At 34.7% G+C, this 12,699-nt stretch overlaps 1 protein-coding gene across 2 annotated transcripts in view; it reads left to right on the plus strand.

The window, feature by feature from the left end:
• The window catches only part of AUH (AU RNA binding methylglutaconyl-CoA hydratase), a 111,862-nt gene extending 99,621 nt beyond the window's left edge, over positions 1-12,241 (plus strand). Inside the window, exons 7-10 of one of the 2 annotated variants that reach the window (XM_038124195.1) lie at positions 6,400-6,587; positions 7,732-7,782; positions 9,552-9,599; positions 10,521-12,241. In XM_038124195.1, coding sequence (XP_037980123.1) covers positions 6,400-6,587; positions 7,732-7,782; positions 9,552-9,599; positions 10,521-10,598 — 365 coding nt within the window. In that variant the 3' untranslated portion in view covers positions 10,599-12,241. Of the gene's footprint in view, positions 1-6,399; positions 6,588-7,731; positions 7,783-9,551; positions 9,600-10,520 lie in introns of those variants that run through there. The other variant, XM_038124197.1, reaches the window with a different exon arrangement.
• The last annotated feature ends 458 nt before the right edge of the window (positions 12,242-12,699 follow it).

The raw sequence follows: 12,699 nt of genomic DNA on the forward strand, positions 1-12,699 counted from the left end.
TTTGGTAGCTGGACCAGGTGAGATTGTGTCCTCCTGCTGTCTCATTGACTTTGCCATTTTCCCTGAGCTTCCATCATATTAGCTACCAATTCTCCTTTCTTTAGTGCTGCTCAAGTCACAGAATTTCAGGGATGAATAATTTCAGACATCAATTCTTAAAAACCCATTACTCTGGAAGAGTTGAAAGCAGATTAATTTGATAGTAGTCAGGATGGGAGAAAGAACAGAGTTAAGGAATAGGAATTGGTTGGGGGGTTTAGCAGATTTCTTTGCTGAAAGAAGAATAAAGTGGCAGATTCCTGTAAGAAGAGCACTCAAGTGAGGAAAACATTCAAGTCACTTGCTTTTACGCAGTGAAGACTTCAGATTTATTAGTCTCTTTTTCAGTTTATTAGTTAATTTAGTCTATTTTTAGTTTATTAATCTATTTAGTCTATCTTTTGCTTTGCTTATTGTTTATTCATTTCAGTTCCATCCACTGAAATCTAGAGTAATTGATGCAATTTCAGACTGTGATCTCATTAAAAATATAAGTAAAATAGGATACTAACATGATAATTACTTTTTCTCTTTCACTTGCCATAGGTAGTGATAAGTTTTTCTCATGTCTGTTTCTTTCTTGTCTTCATTTTCATATGAAATGAAGTTTAGCTGTCATAGTCAATTGAAAATTATAAGAATACGGACTAGTAAAATTATTTGTTTAAAATACAAGTTAAATAAATGCTTTTACATATATTACATATAAATCCCACATGATTTATGAAGTATGATCATATAGTGTAGCACTGGTCTAAACCTCCTACCTGTTGTTACAGCTGAGCAATGACTTCATAAATCTGTAGGTGTAATTTTGAAACTGGAAAATGCCTTCTTGTGGGCCATTAATATCTATCTGCAAGAAGACTTGTGTTTTAATGTGTATCTACTTCAGAATTTTGTTTAGGGTGACTGATTGCATCATCAAACAAAATACCAATCTCCTATAATGGAGTAACAGGAAGGCACATGGTCTTACTATCTCTGTGTGCTCATGCTTGTTGCACTTGTGTACACTTAAGTAGAAGTTAGTAAGTACATGAACAGTCTTTGCCATCTCTGATAGGTTTTTTTTCTCAAATAATTTCAGTTTAAAACCAAATAATATTGTCAGCGTGTGCATTAGCTTTGCCTGGAGTCACAAGTCGTGGGTGTCCATTTGGAATAACACAGATCTGTGCTTCTCAGTGTTTTGTCTGACAGTGGAGTTGTTTGTACTATGTTTGTGAGTGAAATGTGGAGTGAGCTCCTTATGCCAGGTGCAGAATCCCTTTTGAAATGGAGTCCATTTTATAAACTTCAGGTTCCAGATGCAGTTCTTTGGTTCCATCCATTTCACGTAGCAGCCATCTGCTAGGAAACCATCTTCTGTTTTCTCAATCTACAAGACAAGTACTTATTTTGAAAATAAATTAGTTTTTCTAATTTACATGACCATTTCATCTTTCAGTACAAAAGCTGTAATTATTTAACTGCTAGTGAATTCTTAAAGTGTATTTACACTTCCTCTCATGCATCTTAAGCATTCATACATCTTCAAACCAAGTACTGCATTCTTCTGCTTTAAGCTCTCATCTTCAAGCCACCCATGCATGGCGGTTTGGTGTAGGTATTTTTCAGATAGGTTTTTAAATAAACCAATCCACAGATGCAGATTAATAGAACGGATTGTGAAAGTTAAGGACTGATTTGCAAATTAAGTGAGCTGTTTTGGAAATGGGGTTTGCCACAGCCAGGCTGGCACAGACAGCAAGTTGTCCTGCCTCTTGAACCTCGGCTAGAGAGATTGTGTCTGGCATGCCTGTGGAGCTTTCTTTGGCTTGACTGACAAGCCAGACTTGTGTGAGCCCTTTGGGCAACTTACTATGAAATTTTGCTAAAAAAATTTCTTTCCTCAGTTATTACAGATCCTAGAGCAACCTCTGAGTCAGCCTCAGGCCACTGTCTCAGTCTTTCCTCAGATCTCCAGTCTTTTTCCAAACAGCTACTTGTGCAGCCGTATATAAGAGTGGCCTTACCTACCGCCTGCTCTTTGTCATCTCAGTGCTTTTTTCCTCTTACAGAAGTAGTGTTTTGTTTCTTTTCTTCTCCATCATGTTTTCACCCTGTCATCTTTTTTGCATCTTTATGGGTGTCTTTCTAAGCTGGTTTTGGTTGTTATTTGGTTCTCTGGTTTGTGCTGGAGAAGGGCTCTTCATGTTTTCTTCTGAGACAAAATTGGGGATGCCTGAGCCCATAAAGATTTATACCTGGATTTAAATTAAATAAAACATACACAACTTCTCAGGATCAAGACATAATTTTGGAAATAGTCTGTTGGAAAATTGGTGTTAAATACTATCTAGGTACAGTGTTTAGACCTTTAGCATGTTTTGTATTTTGAAAACTTCTTAACTTAGCAGCAGATGGCAGGTACTTTAAAAGTGGAAGCTATGTTTGTTACAGAGACTTTTAAAATAGGACATAACATGAGTGATAAGTGTTATACTAAAATAATAATTTTATCCATATTAGAGTTTTTTTGTGGACTTATATTGTTGAGGATTCACTATTATAAACAGTGGCTTTCTGCTTTCCATATTTTTATGAGTTGCAATGGAAGAGTGAAAAATCTACTTAGAGTTTTCTGCAAAAAAATCACATGGATATATTTTACTTCTAATTAGGTTTGTGGATGACTGGTTTTGGTTTTGCCACTGATTATTAATAAAGTATAAGATGTTCACAGTACTCTTTAAAACAAGAAAGTTAGAAACCTGTCGGTTTAATTCATCTGCTGTGAATCAAACGGTAGGATAGGATAGGATGGATAGGATAGGATAGGATAGGATAGGATAGGATAGGATAGGATAGGATAGGATAGGATAGGATAGGATAGGATAGGATAGGATAGGATAGGATAGGATAGGATAGGATAGGATAGGATAGGATAGGAGGACTGGTTTTTACTTGATTTGGTAAACAGGATTATTATTGAATTAAATTTTGGATTTTTTTTATCAGAACACGATTTTTTCCAATATGTTTTTGACAGTGCCGTTAGCTATGAGAAACTACTGACTGTAGATATTCTCTGCCAGAATGATGAATCTGTTTCCAGTAAGCTGGTTGCTTCATCTTGTTGGATATACTCTTGGGCATTTATCATGTAATTCCCTTAATTCAAACCAGTTGAGTAAATATTTTGTAAATGATGAATTACTCACAGTAAATAAATATTCATACAAAATCAACTATTTGTTAAATTTTTAAAAATACTGTTTGATAGTTCTTGTACCAGAAATTAGCAGTCTTTTATTTACTGTGTCTTTTCACAGTAAACAAACTTTAAATATGAAATAATGTATCTAAAAATGCTATTTGCAATTATTACAACATTGACTCTATACCATTTCAGGTAAGAACACATTTACATTGCAACTGTATGTTAAATACTTTTATCAGCACAGTGAGTAATACCAGATCACTAGTCCTTGAAATAACATGTCATTAAATTTGTGAAGATGAAACAACTATTCTCCCATCAAATTCTGCACTACATTTAGATGAAATGTCTTGGTTAAGTAACGTCTTTGAAGACTGGGTGTTACTTCCTTTAGCTCTGATTATAGTTGGCAGACACTATGTGTTCTTTGTGTATTACCAAAACAGAACATCTATCTGTAGTATACTCCATCTTTTCTTCATAAATGGATGCAACTTCAGTGTGTTGGACGTATTATAGTGTGTTGTTTGCATTTGATTAATTCGGTCTTACAGCTTTTGTGTGTGCAAGTTTGTTACCTCTACTACTGAATATTATATGATTGATGCAGTGAACTGTTGGCTTCTGTTCTGTAAATATTAATCAAAGAGTATGCTCCTCTGCTTAATGGCTTTTCAGTGTAGGAGGCAGGCAAACAACTGTAGTCTGGTTTTTGTTTTTTTTTTGCTCTTTAATCACTATTGTGTAAGACACTGGCAAGAACAGTTTTTTTTAATCTATAAACACTCTTTCATGCTTCAACATATCCATTGTTTGGTCAAAGTTATGAAATATTGTTGCTCAATGAAACTTTGTTTTCAGCATTTCCTGGTAAAGCAGTAATAGAAGAGATAAAACAGTAAAGGAAGGGGCAGTTAATTAAGTAAAGAAAAATACTAAGTATACATGCAAGAAGGAAGCATAAGATGCAGCCTCATATGGTTTCAGGTCTTATGATTTGGACAAATAGTTTTCTTTAATCAAAAGCCAAACTGGATGCTTTTCTAGATTCCATGGCTGCCATAAAAGAAGCAATTTGTGACTAAAATATTCTTAAGGATAATGACATACACATTTGCTATGTTCCAATGTGTGCTTAAAATGTGTGTAAGAATAGATGTTGATTAGCATGACAGCTTATTTGGGTGAGAAATTAAAAGACGTTCAATGTTTAAATAAAAAACCCAATGAATGTTTGGTGGGGATGGTGGTGGTGGAACAGCTCAGTATCAGAAGCATGAGTTTCTTGAAAACACAGCTCACATTTTTCTGGCATGTACGTCTGGTATAAATTTGATAGATACAGCTTTAGTCATTCTCCATGAATGTCACCAGTGAGGCAAGCCAAGGCTGAAGGGAATGCTTATGCTTCAGGGTTTGTAGTTTTTTTTGGGATCCAGTGTGGGGTTACTTTCATGTATGTGCATCCCTTGGCGCTTTCTTAAAAATGTCTCTAAATTTTGCTGATAGCAAAATTTTACCCCTAGCACTATCACTGGGTTAGCTTTCGAAATGAGCAGAATTAGCAGAATTTATTGGATATCTGTTGTCCTTGACCATTAGGACTGACTTGCTAAAATCCTCTCAAGCACTACAGGATCATAGAGAATATCACATTATTTGTATTTACTAATGCTTTTGTTCTACAAATTTTATTTTCATTGTTATAATAATTTTTTTCATTCCTCCAGGTTTTGCCTCGAAAATGTAACTCAGTTTTTGTTATAGGCCATCATCATCTACTATTCTAGAAAGGCATAAGGCAGAAATCCTCCAAGCCATCTACAATTTTGTATTTTATAAGGTGTTCAAAGCCAGATCTAATTTTATGGAAAAAATACAGTAGTACTGAAGCTTGTGGTTCAGAAAAATAGTAGTTGAAAGCTGAATCTTTAAATCACAAAAACTTTTAGTTTATTTCCAGTCAGTTTATTTGTCTCATAATGTATTGAAAGTATTTTCAGGAAACATCAGTAGGAGAACTGAATGGCTTGAATAAAATACTGATGGCTTAGTCCACCTTATGTAGTAGAAATTAAAATATGTTGTTAATTGAACACAAATTTGCACAGTGTTATACCACCCGGCTTTGAACAACTCCTATAAATATTCCTCTTGCATATATACATATATTTACATTTAAATATATTAGCATGCTCTTGCAGAAATAACTATTTGGAAAGAAATTTTTGCTTACAGACTGTATAAATTGAGTATTTGTTTCTGATCAATGTCTAAATGGTAGACCTTGTGATTTTCAAAATCCTTTTTCCTGGATAAAGGCCATTTCCTCTCTCGTAATTCATAAACATGTGCTTCAGTGATTTGAATCTACATCTTCCATTTTGATAACAATTATTCCCAGATTCTCTTTGTTTGTTAGTTCTCAAAAGTTAATTGTTAGTACAGCTAAGCAATCTTATTGACCTTCTGAAAATGCTGATAGGTCAAAGAAGTTTTAAATGTGCTAAGAAATACTAACTGTCATAAATTTAGATGCTTTTCTCCACTGATCTGCACCTGTCATTGTTCTTCCCTAGTTTTTGTAATCACACTTTAAGGTTGCAACAACTATGCGGGAGTAAGATGAGGCAAAACCATGGCTTCTTAGAGACCTTGTCTAGCAGTACTTTTAGTTTAGTTTACATATAATATTGTCCCTAAGTGCAAATTCTAGAGCAGACTTGTTAAGGTATATTTTCTTTTTAAGTATAGTTCTTTGGAAGTGGTGATTTATATTGTAAAAATATGTAGCATTCAAACGAAGCAGAGGGTTTGGATATGTTTATTACTGTCAAGTAGTTTTTGTTTGGCTTTTGACTGATATGAGTAAGGTAACTTGTTGGTAATAGAACAGAATCTCTATTAATAGTATCTATTTTCAGTTATTTACATGTCTTTCTAAGAAACGGGGCAATTAATTTCAATTTAGATGTAGTCTGAAAAACTGAAGAAGGTATTCAATAATGCCTTTGTACTAGTTGAATTTTCTGTATGTCTTATGTATTGTTTATGGAATTTAAAATGAAGATACTTAAGATGAGCAGGGCATCTACATTTGTGTTATAGATACATGGGAAACTAATAGTTGCATTTTGTCTTTTTACAAACTCTAGGGGGGACGCAAAGATTACCTCGCACAATTGGAGTGTCATTGGCAAAAGAACTAATCTTCTCTGCACGCATTGTAGATGGTGAGGAAGCAAAATCAATAGGATTGATTAGCCATGTGGTAGAACAGAATGAAGCAGGGGATGCTGCATACAGAAGAGCATTAGCTCTGGCGAGAGAATTCTTACCTCAGGTAAAATAAATTACTTTGATTTTGGTTTTTAGTTTTTACCAAATAATACCACTGAAAAAGAAACAGCTTTGTTAAAGAGAACTGTCACAAAATTATTTCATGGTGAAGAAAAAACCTCCATCAGTCCTCATCTTGCCATGATCTGTTCTGTGTTTTCATTATATGGTCTGGCTTATTTTTTAGTATAGCAATTATTTTAATGGATTACTTTGTTACTGTGGAACTCCTCAGAAGAGAGGCAAAAGGTTCTCGGTAGAAAAGTCATAGGAGGCAGAAAAAGAAAATAATTAGTGAACCACTTTGTTGGATCACAAGTGTAACAGCTAAAATTTTTCATTGGAAATGTAAAATGTTATAGCTTAGGTATGGCGTTTATTGGTGGTTATTTGTGTCTTGAGCACCTTGATAGAAAGACATTTAAAACTATAGTAAAAATTTTAACATTCAGTGGTTCTGGAAAGTTGATTGATGGTTACAGCTTCTTGTTGGTACTGCCTCATAAGCATTTGGCTTTTCCCAAATCAGCAGGCCTGAATATCCAGAAGCTGATGCTGATGGATAGGCACAGGACTGAGATGATTCCCAAAGATGTCTTGTAGTTCTGCAGTACATTGGAGGCAAGCATGGGAATCCCTCTGCTTACTGGGGATCTCAGCTGCTCACGAGAGAGTGTCATCACTTGACCAGAGCAGGCTTTTGCATACTGTAGGTTTGAAGCTTGCATCAGTTAATTTTATTTCATGATTACATATTTTAACGCCTCTGTTGTGCAATAGTAGGAATATAGGACTGACCTTGCAAAGACGTATAATAATGTATCTTAAAGTGGCCATTCTGAGCCCTGTTTTGAAGGAAATTGATAAAGCTTGACAAATGTGGACACACTCAGCACCTTTGAAACATAAATAATTAGTTTCTTTTGAAAATAGTATACTTTTACTTTTTCTTAATATTCAAACTATCAGTTTAGAAGCAAGTGTCTACTATAATGATAAAATCTAGGATATATGATTTATATACTGTAAATTTAACAAAAGTCCAAAATCTAGATGGTCCTAATATAAGATTATTAATGTGCAGACTCTTCAGCTACAAATCTTGCAGGTTTTGATGACATGTAAATAAACTTCTTCTCTCATTTTAGGGACCAGTAGCAATGAGAGTTGCAAAACTGGCTATCAATCAGGGAATGGAGGTAAGGATCTGTACTTTCCATGAGAGTAGGCTGGAAGTCAGGTTGGCAACAGTTGTACTGTGGTGAAATTCTTTATCTAGAACTGTTTTTATTTTATCATTGTGTAGTCTTTCAAAGGCTGTTTGGTCAAACTTTCTAAAGAATGAAATATAATTTTTTAAATCCCAGGCTCCTGAGATGCTAATTTCTGTAACAAGGCTTAGTAATCTCAATCTCAGAGTAGTGTACTCTGCTAATTATTAATAGTAGAAAGTAAACATAAACTACTGTGAACAAATTGTGTTTCAAATCTCAGGTGGGAAAAATGATCAAAGTCTGTTAAGTCTGTCAAGCTCTCAGTGTTTAGTAACTAATAAAGTTAAAGGCTGAAGGGCATATTATTTTTTTAATAGTTTAATAGCAGTTGGTGTTAAAATTGTACCTGGAACCTGATTCCATGTTGGATTCTGATTGCCACTCCATTGCCATGCTATTGACCTAGCTCTAAAGCTCATTTAAAATCCCATCTGGACATGTGTTTTACTTCAGGTGTACATATCCTAATGCTGACTTCAGCAGGTCTGTTCATTTTTAAAGTTAGGCTCTGCACCAAAACACCTTGTAGCTCAATCTGTTACAAGGGAAAGAGAATCATACAATGTGCAGCATCTGAATCCAAGATTAATTTGTCGTTTTTTCTTAAAAGTCACAAAAGCAACCAGTGAGCTCAGCAAAGCATAACACCAGTAGGTGGTGGCCTGAGAATCCAACTCAGATGCCATTGCACAGAGTATGTTAGGTTTCCACAGCAAGTAATGGGGGGTGGAATTTGAGATTTATTTCAATACCCAAGGTTCAAAATGCTACAAGCTAAGTTATCTGATACAGTGGATTGAAAGGTCAAAATAATGGTGTTTAGACAATTAGGGATGATAGGGTTAGATGAACTCTGAGGGATCATCTCTAGTTCAGTCTTGAGGCCCAAGACAAGATCTACTGTATCAAAACCAATCAAACCAAATGTTTGTCCAAGCTGTTGTTACAAAGCTACCATGACACAGATTTCATGGCTTCCTTTGATAACTTATGCTCTAACTTATCTCTCCTTGAAAACTGCTTGTGGTGCATTCCCATGGTCCTTCCAGTGGTCAAGTGGAGAGCTAGTGAATTCTGTAGCATGTGGTGCTTAAGACAGATGGAGAAATCATGAGGCCAAAATTCAGCCTTTTCAACTGTTCAGGACAGCTCACAAAGAAATTAAATGTATTAAAAATAGATGATGATGATGATGATGATGATGATGCAGGACAGACATGGTCCTCTTTATTTTTCTGTTTTAAATCCTCTTGAATTTGTGTTTATTTTGTGGCATGCTAGCCTATTCTTCTACGATATTTTCAAGACTCATTGTTTCAGAAAAAAGTCTACATAATCATACAGTGCATCTTTTCCTCTGTAGCATATGAAATTATTATAAATGTGCAGGTAGCTAGTGGTTTTTACTTAACCAGATGACTCATAGTAAAGAGCAGACATTTTTTGAGTGTAGTGCATGCTAGTTGTATGGCTAAATCAGGAGTCTGTTACAGAAATATTAACCACTCTTACCACATGTCAGTGTAGCATTTCTATGTTAAAGTAGCGTAGAAGAACTTTGCAGAAGTATTTTAGTATGTGGCATATAAAACCACAATATTTACGTTAGCTGTGAGTTGTAATTTAGATATTATAAATAATATATAATAAATAAAAAAATTCTTGGTAAAATGGTATTGTATTCTTTTCCTCAGGTCGACTTAGTCACAGGTTTAGCAATTGAAGAAGCTTGTTATGCGCAGGTATGTGAATATGTAAATATGTTTACATGAAGAAAACACAGAAAACAGGCTTGGTTGATGCCTTTTCTGAAATGTGCAGAAATTTAACTAGAAATTGCCTTGTGATTTCTTCTTCAGACTTCTAGGCATTTTATTTAAACTTCCATTTACTTGGTCTGATTTTGTAAGAAATTTGAGGGAGGAGGTGTAGTTCAGGACACATCGGTAGCAGTACTGGTAGGGTGAAGGTAGAGAAGTAGTACCAGCCGTACACCTAGCCAGTCATACACTACCATGCCAGTCCAAGAACTACCTTGCTTTTGCTTTGTTTTGGTTTAATATGAAAGAATACAAAGGACACTTCACTAACATGTGCGCAAATGGCATATGTGCTAACCAATAAAACTTTGAGACAAACCTCTTTGCCAGTGAAGCATGGGAATGATGTGTTTGAGATTATATGTTCTTGGACTTTGAGACAAGATTTTTGGACTCTGAATGGTCATCATTATGATAGAAATAGATGCATCAGCTGTCTATGCTTATTTAAGATGTGGTAATCAGATTAACCTTCTTCCTCCTCCCAAAAACCCAAAATTAACCCAACCAAAAAACCCCCAAGAAACCCAAACCCCACTTTCCCCTCTTTCCTCCCCCCCCGACCCCCTGCCCCCAACAAACCTCAAGCCCTACAGAATTTTTTGAACTCATCTGTTTGGAGAAAAGGTACTCCTTCTCCACCCAAATTGTTCATCAACCTTTTGTCATGCCCTTGAAGTGTCTGATACCTTCATAAATCTGACTGTATAGTTTTAATTTTTCTGTTGTATTATAGTTTTTCTGATGCATCTTGGATGCATTGAAGAACTAGGATTGCATGAAAATATTTTTCTTGGTATTGTTTTTGGTGTCAATAATGAATTGTTACTCTGCTCATTGCAGACTATCCCAACAAAAGATAGAATTGAAGGCCTTCTTGCATTTAAGGAGAAGAGACCTCCTCGCTACAAGGGAGAATAAAAGAATATGATGCCTTTAAAATACAGGGGGATAAAAGTACTTCTATGAGGACCATTAAGGTGCACTTTGCATCCGCACCTGGAATATCACAATCACCAAAGTGACAGCAAATCATACAGATGTTACAACATTTTCAGCGTGTCCGTACTTGTGTGAAGCCAAGATAGAAATGTGTGTCAGCTCATGCTCATTACAGTTTCTGATGGTTGATCTGTGTAATGGCAAAGTCACAGGTTCATACAACATTTTTAAAATTTCACATATATGAAACATACCATTCCACAATTGAAAAAACTCTGTAATTCTTTACATAGACAAAATGTATCTGTGATGTTAAGCATAAATCTGCTATATCATTTTATCAAAACAAAAGCAACTACTGAACACCAAAAATAAGAAATTGTACCAAATATGCATTTAAATTATTCTGTATATCAGTAAAAATTATATTTGAGTATTCTAGCGGAATATCTATATTATTAATAAAGCTAGGGGAAATTAAAAGGATTATAATTTAGAAAATGTTAAGCTTTGTTTATCTTACTTCCTCTATCCTAAGTAAAATGAAAATCACTTTAGCACTTAATGGTGTCCTTTTGATAAAGTTGTTGCCATTATATTCATTTAATTGTATTAAATGAAGACATTTTTGAGGCCAGCCTTTAATTATACATTCTTGTGTGTTAAACCTGTCTTTGTCTTGCATTTTTCCAACATATCATCTGATCATCACTGTAATGGAACTTTATTTCATTCGCCCCAGTTATTTTAAATTTTTGATGATTGTATTAAAGATGGTTGTGCAGGGATATGACCAATATGCTGTAATAGAACCTAGAGTTATCTTAATCTCCAGAATATTCCATTTTCAAGTTTTATGAATGTATATTTATATACAACAGGGATGATGGTGAAAGGTTCTTTATTTTGTTGGCCTCAGAGTTCTTTTCATGCTTTGCAAGAGAAATGCAGTAGGTTTCAAGGTAAGAAAACTTATGTGATTCATACTGTGTATTTGCAGTGGATGCAGCACATATAGCAAATGTCTGGAAATAACCTCGTAGAAAGTATTTTTGTTAATTTGACTGGAAAATAAACATGGCTTAGCAGTCCAAGGCTGTCTTTTTATATGAAAACAAATTTATTCCTGCTGGGTTATCATTGGCTCATAAAACTTGTGCATGCTTTGCTGTTTCTGCAACATTAGCTATGGTCACTGTCCATATCTATGATGATAAAGCAGCTCATCAGCATGAAATGACAAGAACTCATTTAAATTCATATTTAGACATATCATTACATGTAAATTGATTATGACTGGTAGAGCTCGCACTTTGTTGACTCGTAAACTTGCTGAGTTGGTAATTTCTTGCACAATAATTTGCAAATAAAGTATTGGTACTTGTTTTGGTAGTTATATAAAGCCTAGAGGGTCATTTTCTCATGTTTTTGAAATGCTAGCATGTCATTTTCATTTTTACTGACTACAAAATAATTATGTTAATAGGTAAAAAAATGAAGCATTTGCTGATGGGTTTCTGTTGCATAACTTTGATATACATTCTGCTTATCGAGCTGCCTCTGTTTCTACCAAGCACTGATTAAGTAGCTTCTCTAAATGTCTATTTAAAAACATCTAATAACTTTATATACTGTGGCATATGACTGTAGATTCATGCCTTTAACTAGTAGTTTTGATCTCAGAAAATAATTTTACTGTCATACTGGTCTCTGCATTCCTTTTCTCAGGAGAAGATAGTGTCATGTCATAACAATTTGAGTTCCTTCTTTGAAGTGAACAGTTTGAATATTATTACAAAGTGAGTATCAGTAGGACAGTTTTTAAAGGTCCTTTGGTGTAATGTTGAAGTAGTTCTGGAGGAACAACATTTTAGCAAAAGATGTGTTAATCACTTACTATCTCATTTATTAAGTGAAATGTTATGATGGGTGCAGTGCTCATAATTAGTAGTAGTATTAGAACTATGCTTCCGTGAGAAGGTTATTTTTAACAAAAATGCTCATATAAAGGCTGACTTTTCCTTATGAAAGGTGTATTCTGGCAAATACTCCTTCAAGCACTTAGGCTCAACTCTTTCAG

This window comes from Motacilla alba, chromosome Z, assembly GCF_015832195.1.
Source record: "Motacilla alba alba isolate MOTALB_02 chromosome Z, Motacilla_alba_V1.0_pri, whole genome shotgun sequence".
NCBI lineage: Eukaryota > Metazoa > Chordata > Aves > Passeriformes > Motacillidae > Motacilla > Motacilla alba.